Source organism: Danio aesculapii, chromosome 6, assembly GCF_903798145.1.
Source record: "Danio aesculapii chromosome 6, fDanAes4.1, whole genome shotgun sequence".
Lineage (NCBI taxonomy): Eukaryota > Metazoa > Chordata > Actinopteri > Cypriniformes > Danionidae > Danio > Danio aesculapii.
In genome coordinates, this window is record NC_079440.1 from 48,161,898 (window position 1) to 48,177,355 (window position 15,458).

The following is a 15,458-nucleotide window of genomic DNA, read 5'->3' on the forward strand; positions in this document are numbered from 1 at the left end:
AGTACCATGTCATTCTCCATGTCATTCCATTTTTATAACGCACAACTAATATTTCAGTGTTTTGTTTTTTGGTTTGTTGTTTAAATTGTTTAGGGTTTTACCAAAATCTGGGTCAGTTTCATGTCAACAGCACCTTTAAAAATATTTTTTCCAAGAAAAGTTATGACGTCTTCTATACTTATTTTACCCGATGTATTCCTGTAATCCCGCAATGGTGTGCTGTATTGCACTTGTATAGATTACGGAAAAGTATTACCATAAACAATGTATTTTGCGACACGACAAAACAAATAAAATTGCATAATATGATACGATAGACTATTTATTTTGTCCATAAAATATATATTGTGATATTGCACTGTGATGGACGGACGGACGGACGGACGGACGGACGGACGGACGGACGGACGGACGGACGGACGGACGGACGGACGGACGGACGGACGGACGGACGGACGGACGGACAGACAGACAGACAGACAGACAGACAGACAGACAGACAGACAGACAGACAGACAGACAGACAGATAGATAGATAGATAGATAGATAAAATAGTTTGAAAAATGTTAGATAGATGAATTAGCATGTTATTAGCCTGATTCTAGCATGAATTAGCATGTTACTAGCATGATTCATGCATGAAGTAGCATGTTACTAGCATGATTCATGCATGAAGTAGCATGTTACTAGCATAAATTAGCATGTTACTAGCATGATTTTAGCATAAATTAGCATATTACTAGCATGATTCTAGCATGAATTAGCATGTTACTAGCATGATTCTAGCATGAATTAGTATGTTACTAGCATGATTCTAGCATGAATTAGCATGTTACTAGCAAGATTCTAGCATGAATTAGCATGTTACTAGCATGAATTAGCATGTTACTAGCAAGATTCTAGCATGAATTAGCATGTTACTAGAATGATTCTAGTATGTTAATAGCATGATTCTAGCATGAATTAGCATGTTACTAGCATGATTCTAGCATGAATTAGCATTTTACTAGCAAGATTCTAGCATGAATTAGCATGTTACTAGCATGATTCTAGTATGTTAATAGCATGATTCTAGCATGAATTAGCATGTTACTAGCATGATTCTATCATAAATTAGCATGTTACTAGCATGATTCTAGCATGAATTAGCATGTTACTAGCATGATTCTAGCACGAATTAGCATGTTACTAGCAAGATTCTAGCATGAATTAGCATGTTACTAGCATGATTCTAGTATGTTACTAGCATGATTCTAGCATGAATTAGCATGTTACTAGCATGATTCTAGACAGACAGACAGACAGACAGACAGACAGACAGACAGACAGATAGACAGATAGATAGATAGATAGATAGATAGATAGATAGATAGATAGATAGATAGATAGATAGATAGATAGATAGATAGATAATCCAATTCAATTCAATTCACCTTTATTTGTATAGCGCTTATACAATGTAGATTGTGTCAAAGCAGCTTCACATAAAAGGTCACAGTAAATAGGAACAGTGTAGTTCAGTTTGTAGTGTTTAAGTTCAGTTCAGTTTAGCTCAGTTCAGTGTGGTTTAATAATCACTACTGAGAGTCCAAACACTGAAGAGCAAATCCAACGATGCGCAGCTCTACAGATCCCGAACCATGCAAGCCAGTGGCGACAGCGGAGAGGGAAAAAAAACTTCACTAAAGGCGGAAGTGAAGAAAAAAAACCTTGAGAGAAACCAGGCTCAGTTGGGCACGACCATTTTAATTTCTCCGCTGGCCAAACGTTTTGTGCAGAGCTGCAGTCTCAGTGGCGGAGGCTGGAAGCTGGCCTCAGCGAAGACTCGTCTGTCTCTGGAGCGTCACAGGAATGAGTCTCATGTTCTCCACTCTTCCATGACCACCACAGTAGCTGCTCAGGATTCGGCCAGGTCCAGGATATAAAAACCTTGGGATCATCTCGTCGTTGGTCTTGGATCGAATCAGTGACTCTGCATAGTCTGAGGGCCTCGGGAAGAGTATCCCCAGGTGGAAATGGAGAATAAAGAGAACAATTAGCGTAGCTGATGTTCACAGTGTATATCAACAAGATGCATAACCTGTGTGGAAGCCCCCAAGTGGTGCACTAAGTGTATGCTTTACTGAACAGATAGGTCTTTAATCTAGTTTTGAATTGGGAGAGTGTGTCTGAGCCTCGGACGTTATCAGGAAGGCTATTCCAGAGTTTAGGAGCTATAAATGAGAAGGCTCGACCTCCTTTACTCGACCTAGCTGTTCTGGGTACTACCAGAAGCCCTGAGTTTTGAGACCTTAAAGAGCGAGTTGGATTGTAGCGAGACAGAAGATTGGTTAGATAGACAGGAGTTAGATTATTTAAAGCTTTATATGTAAGAAGCAATATTTTAAATTCAATACGAAACTTAACAGGCAGCCAGTGTAAGGAGGATAAAATTGGGGTGATGTGATCAAATTTTCTAGTCCTGGTAAGAACTCTGGCAGCTGCATTTTGTACTAGCTGAAGTTTGTTAATAGAGGATGCTGGGCAGCCAGCAAACAGAGCATTACAGTAGTCCAGCCTAGAAGTCATAAAAGCATGGACTAGCTTTTCTGCATCTGAGATGGATAGAATACTTCGTAACTTAGCGATATTTCTCAGATGAAAGAAAGCAGTTTTTGTGACATGGGATATATGATTTTTAAAAGTTAAATTGCTGTCTAATATGACACCCAGATCTTTTATAGTAGAGCTAACGCTAACTTTGTATCCCTCTAATTGTAGGTCGAGTTGTGAGATCTGCTGTGTACAGGATTTAGGCCCAATAAGTAATAATTCTGTTTTGTCTGAGTTTAAGAGAAGATAATTGTTGGTCATCCAGTCTTTAACATCTTTAATACACTCAGTTAGCTTGGACAGATTAGACGTCTCGTCAGGTTTAGTTGAAATATATAATTGAGTATCATCTGCATAGCAGTGAAAGCTGATCCCATGTCTTCTAATAATGTCTCCCAGGGGTAGCATGTATATTGTAAACAGCAAAGGGCCTAAAATGGATCCTTGAGGCACCCCGTATTTTACTGGGCTGATTTGTGAAGGCTGTCCATTAATATTTACAAACTGGTAACGGTCAGATAAGTATGACTTAAACCATTGTAGGGCATGTCCCTGGACACCTGTAGACTTTAAGCGATTAATAAGGATACCATGGTCAATGGTGTCAAATGCCGCACTAAGATCGAGTAGAACTAATAGCGAGATGCACCCTTGGTCAGCAGCTAAGAGTAAATCGTTGGTTATTTTCACTAATGCAGTTTCTGTACTGTGATGAGCTCTGAAACCTGACTGAAACACTTGGACCTGGTAAGCACCTTACGCGGCTGCACCCAGGGGCCGTGGTAGCCGGGTGTCGGCGTGAACGACGCCTGGGCGAACCGCGTCCTCGGTGCGCTGGGCCTGGACAGAGAAGCACACGGGGTTGAGGAAACTGGGAGATTGTCGTTGTATCAAACACTTACCCCAGACGAGCGAGTACGGGTTAAGAGCAGAGCCCTGATGCCCTCTCGCTTCGTCTCCAGCGAGCGAATCTGGGACTCCACCGCTTCCAGCTCCAGCTCCAGCGCCTCCATCGCTCAAGGACAGACACGCAAGCGACATTGTACAAGGTGAAGAGCAAAGCCAGAAAGTGAGAAAATAAATGAGTGAAAGGTTGGTAGCTTTAGCTGACCAGCGGTGCTAGCAGGCTAAAGCTACAAACACCAAGCGGATGCTCGAGAGACAGAACGTTTAAAAGTAGATTTGTTTGTAAGAGTGTGTTAGGGGATTGTTCACCCCAAGTAGGAGAGATAAATATTTAGCGAATGAGGAGGTATTTTATGATAAAAATGTAAATTGCGAATCTAAACTCCAAACAAACACAGCGAACTCCAAACAAACGCAGCGAAGCTACCGTCCGGTGACAGTGACGTCACTCGAGCATGCGCAGTAGTGCCACCAAGATAGATAGATAGATAGGTAGATAGATAGATAGATAGATAGATAGATAGATAGATAGATAGATAGATAGATAGATAGACAGATAGATAGATAGATAGATAGATAGATAGATAGATAGATAGATAGATAGATAGATAGATAGATAGATAGATAGATAGATAGATAGATAGATAGATAGATAGATAGATAGATAGATAGATTATGATCTTCACATTAGCTAACTAGGTAGAAATCGTAGAATTTTTGCTGAATTAAAAATAATTAGGCTCAGTTTCCTTTTAAACATCCCTAAAATAAATAATCACTATCATAGTACACAAAACCCAGAACAAAAGTGTATTGTCCCTGTTGTCTAATTTACAGATAACAATAAACGAGGTGTCCGTGATATTTTGACCACTATCCAATAAAATGTCTCTGGTTACCATCTCAGAAATCCACCCACTTCTCTCGCAGGACCCATTTTTGTTGATTTTTTTTATTTTTTTTGCAAAAAGAGTGACTGTAAAATCTTACTCAAAATGAATGACAAGGTTACAGGTGTTAGTTACTAATAGTCTGACCTTGTTTGAGTCTGATTTCTTGACATGAGCCTCAGCAGGGGCCTGTCGCGCCGATCCGTGCCTTGGCTCTGCTCAATTGCTTTTGTGCCAGATCATTGTGAGTCTCCCTGGGCACTTGACCTGTATGAGACTGCAATATTCAAGTAGAAATATTACAGTCTGAACAGTAACGCAAAGTCTGGCTCTAGGATACTTCCACAGTCCATTTCACCAGACTCGGTCAATGATTAGTAGTGTTTTTCAGTTTCTTCTCATGGGCAAACTAGACTTAAAGTATATCACATTGTATCCCACTGAGTATCCACTAAAAGACTAAATTTATCTTTATAGAGGAGCATTTTTGGGTGGCACAGTGGCTCAGTGATTAGCACTGTCGCCTCACAGCAGGAAGGTCGCTGGTTTGAGTCCCAGCTGGGTTAGTTGGCATTTCTTTGGGTTTCCTTGGGTTTCCTCCTGTGCTCTGGTTTCACCCACAGTCCAAATACATGAGGTATAAGTGAATTGGATTAACTAAATTGGCCATAGTGTATGAGTGCATGTGTGAATGTTTCCCAGTACTGGGCTGCAGCTGGAAGGGCATCCACTGCGTAAAACATATCCTGAAATAGTTGGTGGTTCATTCCACTGTGTCAACCCTGTGCCAACCACTGATTATTCATTAGATGAGCGGGTCAGAGTGTGTGCATTCAGTCACATTACTGGCGCAGCAGATCTGTCAAGTCTGTTGCAAGCCTTTCTCGTTGATAAAATTAGCACTGAAGCACACATGATGTAATATCGGTTTCATTAATATGTGAATCCACTTTGAGTTGGGCTGCTGACAAGCCTGTCAGGCTTTATTCTGCAAGAACAACCAGCTGAATGTACAATATCTCTTACGTGAACTGATCAAACATGAAGAAAATAAACACGCAAATGTGGCACTATATGATTTATATGTGCATTTAGACCTTCCTAGGTATTTTTAATAAAGAATATAGTATATTTGAGGACGGGCGGTGGTGCAGTGGGTAGCGCTGTCGCCTCACAGCAAGAAGGTCACTGGTTCGAGCCTCGGCTGGGTCAGTTGGCATTTCTCTGTGGAGTTTGCATGTTTTCCCTGTGTTCATGTGGGTTTGCTCCGGTTTCCCCCACAAGTCCAAAGCCATGCGCTATAGGTGAATTGGTTAAGCTAAATTGTCTGTAGTGTATGTGTCTGAATGAGAGTGTATGGGTGTTTGCCAGTAATTGGGTTGCAGCTGGAAGGACATCCGCTGCATAAACCATATACTGGAAAAGTTGGCGGTTGATTCCACTGTGGCCTGATTAATAAAGGGACTAAGCCGAAAAGAAAATGAATGAATGAATGAATAGTATATTTGTAATGCAATGCTAACTGATACACTGTAAAAGCGATTAGTTGACATTACTTTTAAAAAATGCAGACCTGTTCTCATGGGTTGGCCTGTACTTAAGATAACAATAGTATTTTTTATTTTGTATTTGATTGGGTTTATGAAAATGGGTGATCAAAATATTTAAGGGTCTTGTATTTTTGTATTTTTAAAAAGCCTCAGATTGATGCTTTCTCAGTTATTTGCCTAAGCTTGAGGTCAGAACAAAAAGTTTATTATGAAGGTGGTCAACATTATGGATGGAAGTTATGCATCTTGGCTTAAGAAATGAGATGGAATAAAATATCAGTCCTTAAGAACAGGATGTGAAGCCTTCAGCACATAATCATTCTCAGTCTCAGTGCTGCAGGTGGAAATTCACATGAACTTTAGAATAATAAAACACCTAATAACGGTGTACTGGTGTTCACTAAGGGGGTAAACTGAGACTTTTCCAGTTAAAGGAGAACTGAAAAACTCTTGGGAGAATGAGTAAACTGAAATATAACAGTAGTTTGGGCTGAATTGCTGATGTAAATGCCAAGAAAATAAGACAAACAACATAAAAACAAGTCATACAGTGGTTGAGTTAAGCTTATCAAACATTGTTTACGTCACCAAGTCAGTTTAATGGTGAAGGAATTGCTCGAATATGCCTACTGATATAGAAGGTTTACGAAGAAATGTTATACTCCCATGTAAAAGTAATTTGTTGTATTTTCAAAGTACAGTATTTTATTTTGATACTTGTTGTGGCTGCTGTATTTTGTAGTATATTTTGATACATGTAAAATCGAGGTATTAGGTATTTTATTTTAAAATATATTTCAATGTATTTTTGTCCATCCCTGCCTGTTATTTTGAAATTATCAAGTAAATAAACATATGTGCATAATTCTAAAAAAAAGAGAAAAAAAGTCAACTTAGCAGTTCCATGTTACAATGAGTTTACTCACTTTTTACAGTATAGCATTAAACACTAATAGAATACTATACATAGTATGATTTATTTTTATCAACTTGATTCTGTTATGTGAAACCATATCTTTCAAACACAGATGTTGTGAAGTGAATTTAGAGTAAAAGTGTGTCAGTAAGTCTCTTTGTTTGTAAACAGGCTCAAAATCAATAATTAAATCCTATAAATTACACACAGTTCACAGTTTGATCATTAAATAAATTATTTTTGACATGCCAGTAATCATTTTGGAGTTTATTCTCCTTGCTTATGCTTTGTGACAATATAAAAATGCCAAATGTTGTAAGAAAATAAAATAAAACAAATAAAAAATAAAATAAAACAAGGTGGCACAGTAGGTAGTGCTGTCACCTCACAACAAGAAGGTTGCTGGTTCGAGCCTTGGCTGGGTCAGTTGACATTTCTGTGTGGAGTTTGCATGTTCTCCCCGTGTTAGCGTGGCTTTCCTCCGGGTGCTCCAGTTTCCCCCACAAGTCCAATAGGTGAATTGGGTAAGCAAAAATTGGCCATATAGTGTATATGTGTGAATGAGTGTGTATGGATGTTTCCCAGTGATGGGTTGCAGCTGGAAGGGCCACTGCATAGAACAAATGCTGGATAAGTTGGCGGTTCATTCTGCTGTTGCGACCCCAGATTAATAAAGAGACTGAGCCAAAAAGAAAATGATTGAATGAATGAAAATAAAACAAAATAAAAAAATTTATAAAATAAAACAAATTAAAAATTAAATAAAACAAATTAAAAAAATAAATAAAATCAAGTAAAACAAATAAAAAATAAAATAAAACAAATAAAAAAATCTAATAAAATAGAAAAAATCTAATAAAACAAAACAAATAAAATAAAATTAAATTAATAAAATAAAAATAATAATAAAAATAAAGCAGATACATTCCATGCATTTTTTCATCATTCTGTGATTTGAAACCACATCTAATGACAAACTTTGACTTTTTTGGGGGTAAAAACTGGCTCAACTGTATCTCAGTTATTTCAGTTAATATAGTGTGCAGCCCTGACCATCCTCACCAAGACTATAGAGGACGTTTACAGGTTGTAGGTTTAATCATTATAATCACAGAAAGACTATTTATTAATGTGCGGATAATTTTTACAGGTATTTTGCAAACTACATGAAATCACCCATCCCTACTTGCCATCATCATTGTATAACTGTAAAAATCTCTATGGATGGGCTGCAAAATTTCAAGAGTGCAAACCCACTTTTAAGGTCGTTGACGGTGGTTTTAAAGGCTCTTCAGCTAATGTTAACGTATAGGCTGTTCTTTCGTCAGCTTTAATGACAGACAGTAACAGGGTATTATGCAGGATGGATATCAGTCAGATTACGCCAACGAGAGCTGGAGGGCGGCAAGTCTTTTAAACGAGGTTATCTATGCAATCTGTCACAAATGATGATGAAGCAGGGTAATAAGAGGCGTTTTCTCCACTTCTACAACCTCGACAGGAAGACAGCGGCGTCAGCTTTGTCTTGAATGAATTCTCGGGTTTCACTTCAGAGATTTTCCTCCACCGTTCAGAGTTCTGGCTCTGGCCTGAAGTGCAAATTTGTGGATGAACACAGCAGCAGTTCCCTCCACACCCTCGTTCAGGTGCTTTTAATTCATTAGAAGTACAATTGAAGGGATTAATAGCTTCTCATTGGCCAACAGTGGTATTTTTTACCTTTTGGCTTCATCTGATGCTTTATTGGGCACTTATTGTGCTCACTGTCAAAAATAACAAGCCTTGTAAAATTGCTTGTTATGCAATATTATGAGTAGATATTGGATTTAACAGGTTGATTATCAGTTAGGTCAGATTTGATGTTTCTTTTTGGAACTCTTTGGCCTTGTTGATTTGACCAAATGCATATTGTTTAAGCGTCTTTGAAACAAAAAAGTTAACAAAAATATCCAGCCTGATATTCCTGATGATATAGCACAAGAAGAAATATAATATTTTTTTGACTGTGGACAGCACAAGTGTAACTTTTTGGCATTTTGTACAAAATCAAATAATTTTAAAGCAATTTTCCAAGTCGAACGTTAAATTGGGTCTATTAGTACCAATTGAGCATCGTGTCAACGCCACAGCCTACTTGAGTATTGTTTCTGACCATGTCCATCCCTTTATGACCACAGTGTACCCATCTTCTGATGGCTACTTCCAGCAGGATAACACGTCATGTCATAGAGCGTGAATCATCTCAGACTGGTTTCTTGAACATGACAATGAGTTCACTGTACTCAAATGGCCTCCACAGTCACCAGATCTCAATCCATAGAGCACCTTTGGAATGTAGTGGAACGGGAGATTTGCATCATGGATGTGCAGCCGACAATTTTGCAGCATCTGTATGATGCTATCATGTCAATATGGACCAAAATCTCTAAGGAATATTTCCAGTACCTTGTTGAATCTATGCCTTGAAGGATTAAGGCAGTTCTGCTGGCACAAGGGGGTCCAACACGGTTCTAGTTAGGTGTACCTAATAAAGTGACCAGTGAGTATATATATATATATATATATATAAGATCGTATACAATCTCATTGTGGTCATTTCTTTAGAGGCCGATCTTTAGGGCAGGATCTTTTCTAAACCCTAACCCTAAGTCGTACAAATAACATCATATGAATTAGCCACTAATTTAGAAATACAATGGTTACATTTTCTTGTAAGTTCGGTCTGAGTCTGCCTTGTTTGAAGACCCCAAGCCACATCCTCACCGTAGAACAAAGGGAGCCGTGGGATTATTCGTCTACTACGAGAGACGGCAAACAATAACATGAGAATGTAACACAGATGAAAGTGCTGGGATAGAAAAAAGGCACATTATTCAAGCGATCCTCCAACAAGTGGCGTTCCTACAGGAGCCGAGCGGGTAACATTCGCTCTTGTGGGCTTCAAGGCGCTGCTGTTGAATTCTGAATTAAATTGCCAGCCTAAGAGCTGACAGTAGAATACCAGGCAGTGCCGTATTGTCATCCCATTGTGCAAAGCTGACAGACAGTCGGAGAGGGATCTCATCCAAACAATAAAAGAAGCGAGCCTCATCTGACGGCCCCTCATTGTGCTCCTCACAAAACCCATAGCGATGCACCTGTTAGCTTTGCCTTTCCAGTTTGATATCAGTAGAGATGGGAAAGGTTGTTTCATGTGTCGCAGACCTGTAATTCCAGAATCGAATCCTTGCACATAAATTGGAGCTAGTGCTTTCTGCATAAATTTGCTCTCGTCTGGGACATCACCGTGCTTAATTTAACCCGATGGACACTTCGGCGGAAAACACACAGCGCCCTCATGAGGCGGGAAAGTAATTTATGCCTGCTCTGACTGTGGAAAAGCAGGCGTGCTTGCCGTTTTCCCCAGCGAATTGGCACCTGAATGGAACTGAAAGTTGGAAAGAAAGTGAGCTGGGCACCGGGGATGCTGGTGGTGTGTTATCTGTTTTTTCGGAGGAGTGCATTCTGGAAGAGCAGATGGGACTTTAGGGGCTTAGCAGAGATCAGACAGTGACACATGGTGGAGCTCAGGGTCCGTTCACAGGTTATTCACCTCTCCGTCCAGTTTCAGAAATGTTGGCCTATAAGCTGTCCGCAGTCTGTCATGGAGCTCTGAACTGTCTGACTTGAACACATGCTCTGAAAAATAAATAAATTAATTAATATAAAAAATTCTTTATATATATATATATATATATATATATATATATATATATATATATATATATATATACTGTATATATATATATATATATATATATATATATATATATATATTATATATATATATATATATATATATATATTATATATATATATATATATATATATATATATATATATATATATATATATTATATATATATATAGATTTTTTTATAGCAACTAATTGCTATATTCTAATTGATTGATTTTTTTTATTTATGTTGATTATTATTCACATTGAAATCAGCGTAGCTGGTTAATGTTTTTGCTAAAACCAAACTTTGTTTCTGGATTTTTCATTCATTCATTCATTTTCCTTCGGCTTAGTTCCTTTATTTATCAGGGGTCGTCAACCGTCATCCAGCATATGTTTTACGTAGCGGATGCCCTTTCAACTGCAACCCACCTCAGGAAAACACCCATACATTCTCACATTCACACACATACACTTAGGGCAATTTAGCTTATTCAATTCACCTGTGCCGCATGTCTTTGGGCTGTGGGGGAAACCGGAGCACCCGAAGGAAATCCACACAAACACAGGGACCCCACACCTTTTTGCTGTGAGGCGAAAGTGCTAACCACTGAGCCACCCTTCTGGATTTTTATTGACTATTTAAAATATAATAAAGAAATACCACTATAAATGCTTTTCCTGTCATTTTTGGTTAGTTAATGTTTGTCATGTTTGCCAAATAAAAGTGTTCATATTAAATCTTACTGACCTTCAAATTTTAAATGGTAGAATTCGTATAGATTGTGAATCATGAGTGTTTTTATGGTATGATATATTCAACAAGTTTTGATGTTGAATATTTTTACAAAAAATAGTTTTTTGTGACATTTTTGGTCATTTGAAAAAATAAATCCCAATATTTTACTGTATTTTACAAGACCAACTTAACATATCATTTCAAACTACTAAAAATGTCAATACGATCCAGCATATGGTTTGTTAAAATTTTACCTTCACAATTTCAAGTTCAACATCCAAATTTGTTGGTTTCCCACAGTTTCCATAACGCAAATCGAAAGCTTGAATAAACAAAAAACACCAATGGATTTCAATAAAGAGTGACAGTAGCTACGTTTCCAACCACCTATTTTATGCATAAAAAACATATGCGCATAACTGAGTAGGATAAACATTTTATTTGATTAGAAAAGATGCGCTTAAGCTGCGATGGAAACACTTTTACTGAACAAATTCCAGTATGCGCATTAAAAAAGTCATGTGATTTTGTTATTAGAAATCATGTGATGAAAAAAATGTGTGTGAATGGACAAACCAGCAGACTGAGCACAATGTAAAACATCTGAAATGTTGTTTTAGTCATTCTAAAACGCATTAACAATATCAGTATTTGTGTTATTATATTATTAATTCCCTGCAGAATCAAGAGCATCTGTGCACTGCGTCTGACGCCTTCAAACTCCACCATGCATTTATTACATGTCAGCATTGTCTTCTGACGCGCAAATAATTTATTAAGTGAAGAAAAGATTCACGCAGCTTCTCCTACTGCAGCAAATTCAATTTTTACTTTCGTTATTTGGCGCCAGTTAATCAGGAAGTGACGATTTTGTTCGCTTTAACTCGTTGGATGGAAATGCTGCTTTATTTGAACGTCTTTTGTGCGATGATCCAGTTTTGTGCATTAAGTGAATCATTTGGTTGGAAACATAGCTACTGTTAAGTGTAATTAAATCCTTAATGGAACTTTTTGAAACACATTAATGTGTAGCCATTACTATATTGTTTTTCAGAGCCAACGATCATTACCACAGCTCCAAACACACTGGACGTGACGGTCGGCGAGAGCATCATTCTACCGTGTCAGGTGTCGTACGACCCCTCGCTGGAGCTCAAGTTCACCTGGTTCTTCAACGAGCAGCTCATTCACTTTGGCAGCCATGGAGGATACTTCGAAAAAGTTGGCGGAGTAAGAACAAAATAACTACAAATGTTCCATTCAGTGGCAGTAAATAGGCATGATAAAGTGAATAGTTTTGAATTTATATACAGATGATGTCAGAGTTATTAGCGCTCCTGAATTATTAACCACCGATCGATTTGAATGTTATCACTCGATTGAATGGCTGTATTCAGTGGTTATAAGCTGATAGATAATGGCCAGTAGGCACCTTCTGTGTAAGTAAGTAAGTAAGTAAAGTTTATATATAAAGCACATTCAACTTCAGTGTGGCACTGACCAAAGTGCTGAACAAAACCATAGCACACATTCTAAAAGAGTAAAATAACAATAAAAGTAATAATAATAATAGTAATACAGCAACAATGCATAATAAGAATTAAAAGCCTGGGAAGGCAATTAAATAAAAATGTGTCTTAAGTCTAGACTTAAAAATAGAGAGAGAAGAAACACTCGTAATGTCCGCTGGCAGCTGGTTCCACAAACTAGTAGGCTCAGAAGGCTGTAATCATCCATCCACATGGGTAATTAGCTATACTAATAGAGAAGACTCTAGATCCAGATCTGTTTTTACATTACTGTGACGGTTGGGGTAGAAATAGACGTAGGAAATTATAAATTTATGGGAATGGGAAATTTATGAATAATTTAACTAATTCTTATTAACTTCCGGCCACAGCCATATTTGATCTATAGCTGATTAACCATGTGGATGAATGTTTACAGCCCTCTGAGCCTACTAGAAGGCCCCTACTGGCCCATATCTATCAGCTAATAACCACTGATTATGATAACGCCCATTCAATTGAGTGATAACATTCGAATCAGCTGAGCCCCCTGTATATTCAATTCAATTCACCTTTATTTGTATAGCGCTTATACAATGTAGATTGTGTCAAAGCAGCTTCACATAAAAGGTCACAGTAAATAGGAACAGTGTAATTCAGTTTGTAGTGTTTAAGTTCAGTTCAGTTGAGCTCAGTTCAGTGTGGTTTAATAATCACTACTGAGAGTCCAAACACTGAAGAGCAAATCCAACGATGCGCACCTCTACAGACAAATGGAGAATAAAGAAAATAATTAGCGTAGCTGATGTTCACAGTGTATATCAGCAAGATGCATAACCTGTGTGGAAGCCCCCTAAGTGGTGCACTAAGTGTATGCTTTACTGAACAGATAGGTCTTTAATCTAGTTTTGAATTGGGAGAGTGTGTCTGAGCCTCGGACGTTATCAGGAAGGCTATTCCAGAGTTTAGGAGCTATAAATGAGAAGGCTCGACCTCCTTTACTCGACTTTGCTATTCTAGGTACTACCAGAAGCCCTGAGTTTTGAGACCTTAAAGAGCGAGTTGGATTGTAGCGAGACAGAAGATTGGTTAGATAAACAGGAGCTAGATTATTTAAAGCTTTATATGTAAGAAGCAATATTTTAAATTCAATACGAAACTTAACAGGCAGCCAGTGTAAGGAGGATAAAATTGGGGTGATGTGATCAAATTTTCTAGACCTGGTTAGAACTCTGGCAGCTGCATTTTGTACTAATTGAAGTTTGTTAATAGAGGATGCTGGGCAGCCAGCAAACAGAGCATTACAGTAGTCCAGCCTAGAAGTCATAAAAGCATGGACTAGCTTTTCTGCATCTGAGATGGATAGCATACTTCGTAACTTAGCGATATTTCTCAGATGAAAGAAAGCAGTTTTTGTGACATGGGATATATGATTTTTAGAAGTGAAATTGCTGTCTAATATGACACCCAGATCTTTTATAGTAGAACTAACGCTAACTTTGTAACCCTCTAATTGTAGGTCGAGTTGTGAGATCTGCTGTGTACAGGATTTAGGCCCAATAAGTAATAATTCTGTTTTGTCTAAGAGTTTAAGAGAAGATAATTGTTGGTCATCCAGTCTTTAACATCTTTAATACACTCAGTTAGCTTGGACAGATTAGACGTCTCGTCAGGTTTAGTTGAAATATATAATTGAGTATCATCTGCATAGCAGTGAAAGCTGATCCCATGTCTTCTAATAATGTCTCCCAGGGGTAGCATGTATGTTGTAAAAAGTAAAGGGCCTAAAACGGATCCTTGAGGCACCCCGTATTTTACTGGGCTGATTTGTGAAGGCTGTCCATTTATATTTACAAACTGGTAACGGTCAGATAAGTATGACTTAAACCATTGTAGGGCATGTCCCTGGACACCTGTAGACTTTAAGCGATTAATAAGGATACCATGGTCAATGGTGTCAAATGCCGCACTAAGATCGAGTAGAACTAATAGCGAGATGCACCCTTGGTCAGCAGCTAAGAGTAAATCGTTGGTTATTTTCACTAATGCAGTTTCTGTACTGTGATGAGCTCTGAGACCTGACTGAAAGACTTCAAAAACATTGTTGGTCTGCAGAAAGGAGCATAATTGAGCAGAAACAACTTTTTCTAGTATTTTAGATATAAATGGAAGGTTTGAAATAGGCCTATAATTAGCTAAGTTGCTGGGTTCCAGTTGTGGTTTCTTAATAATAGGTTTAATAACAGCTAACTTGTAAGGATTTGGAACATGGCCTAAAGATAAAGAAGAGTTGATAATGTTAAGAAGAGGTTCTCCTATAACAGGTAGCAATTCTTTCAGTAACTTTGTCGGAATTGGGTCCAATATACACGTAGCTGATTTAGAGCTATTTATAATTTTGTCTAGCTCTTCCTGTTCTATGATTTTAAAGCACTGTAGGTTATTTAGATTCAGAGGCGTGTTTACTGGATCTGAAGTATAAGGCGGTGCAGAAAGTTTAATATCTCCTATTTTCTGTCTAAAACCTTCTATTTTATCACTGAAAAAATTCATGAAGTCATCACTACTAATTTGCGGTGGAACGTTTTGTTCCAAAGATGACCGATTATTTGTTAATTTAGCAATGGTGTTAAATAAG

The 15,458-nt window shown here is 38.0% G+C and overlaps 1 protein-coding gene across 1 annotated transcript in view; it reads left to right on the forward strand.

Annotated features, from left to right (window-relative positions):
- The window catches only part of cntn4 (contactin 4), a 308,523-nt gene that overhangs the window by 257,317 nt on the left and 35,748 nt on the right, over positions 1-15,458 (forward strand). The window contains exon 12 of the mRNA XM_056460400.1: positions 12,367-12,542. Coding sequence (XP_056316375.1) covers positions 12,367-12,542 — 176 coding nt within the window. The remainder of the gene's footprint in view (positions 1-12,366; positions 12,543-15,458) is intronic.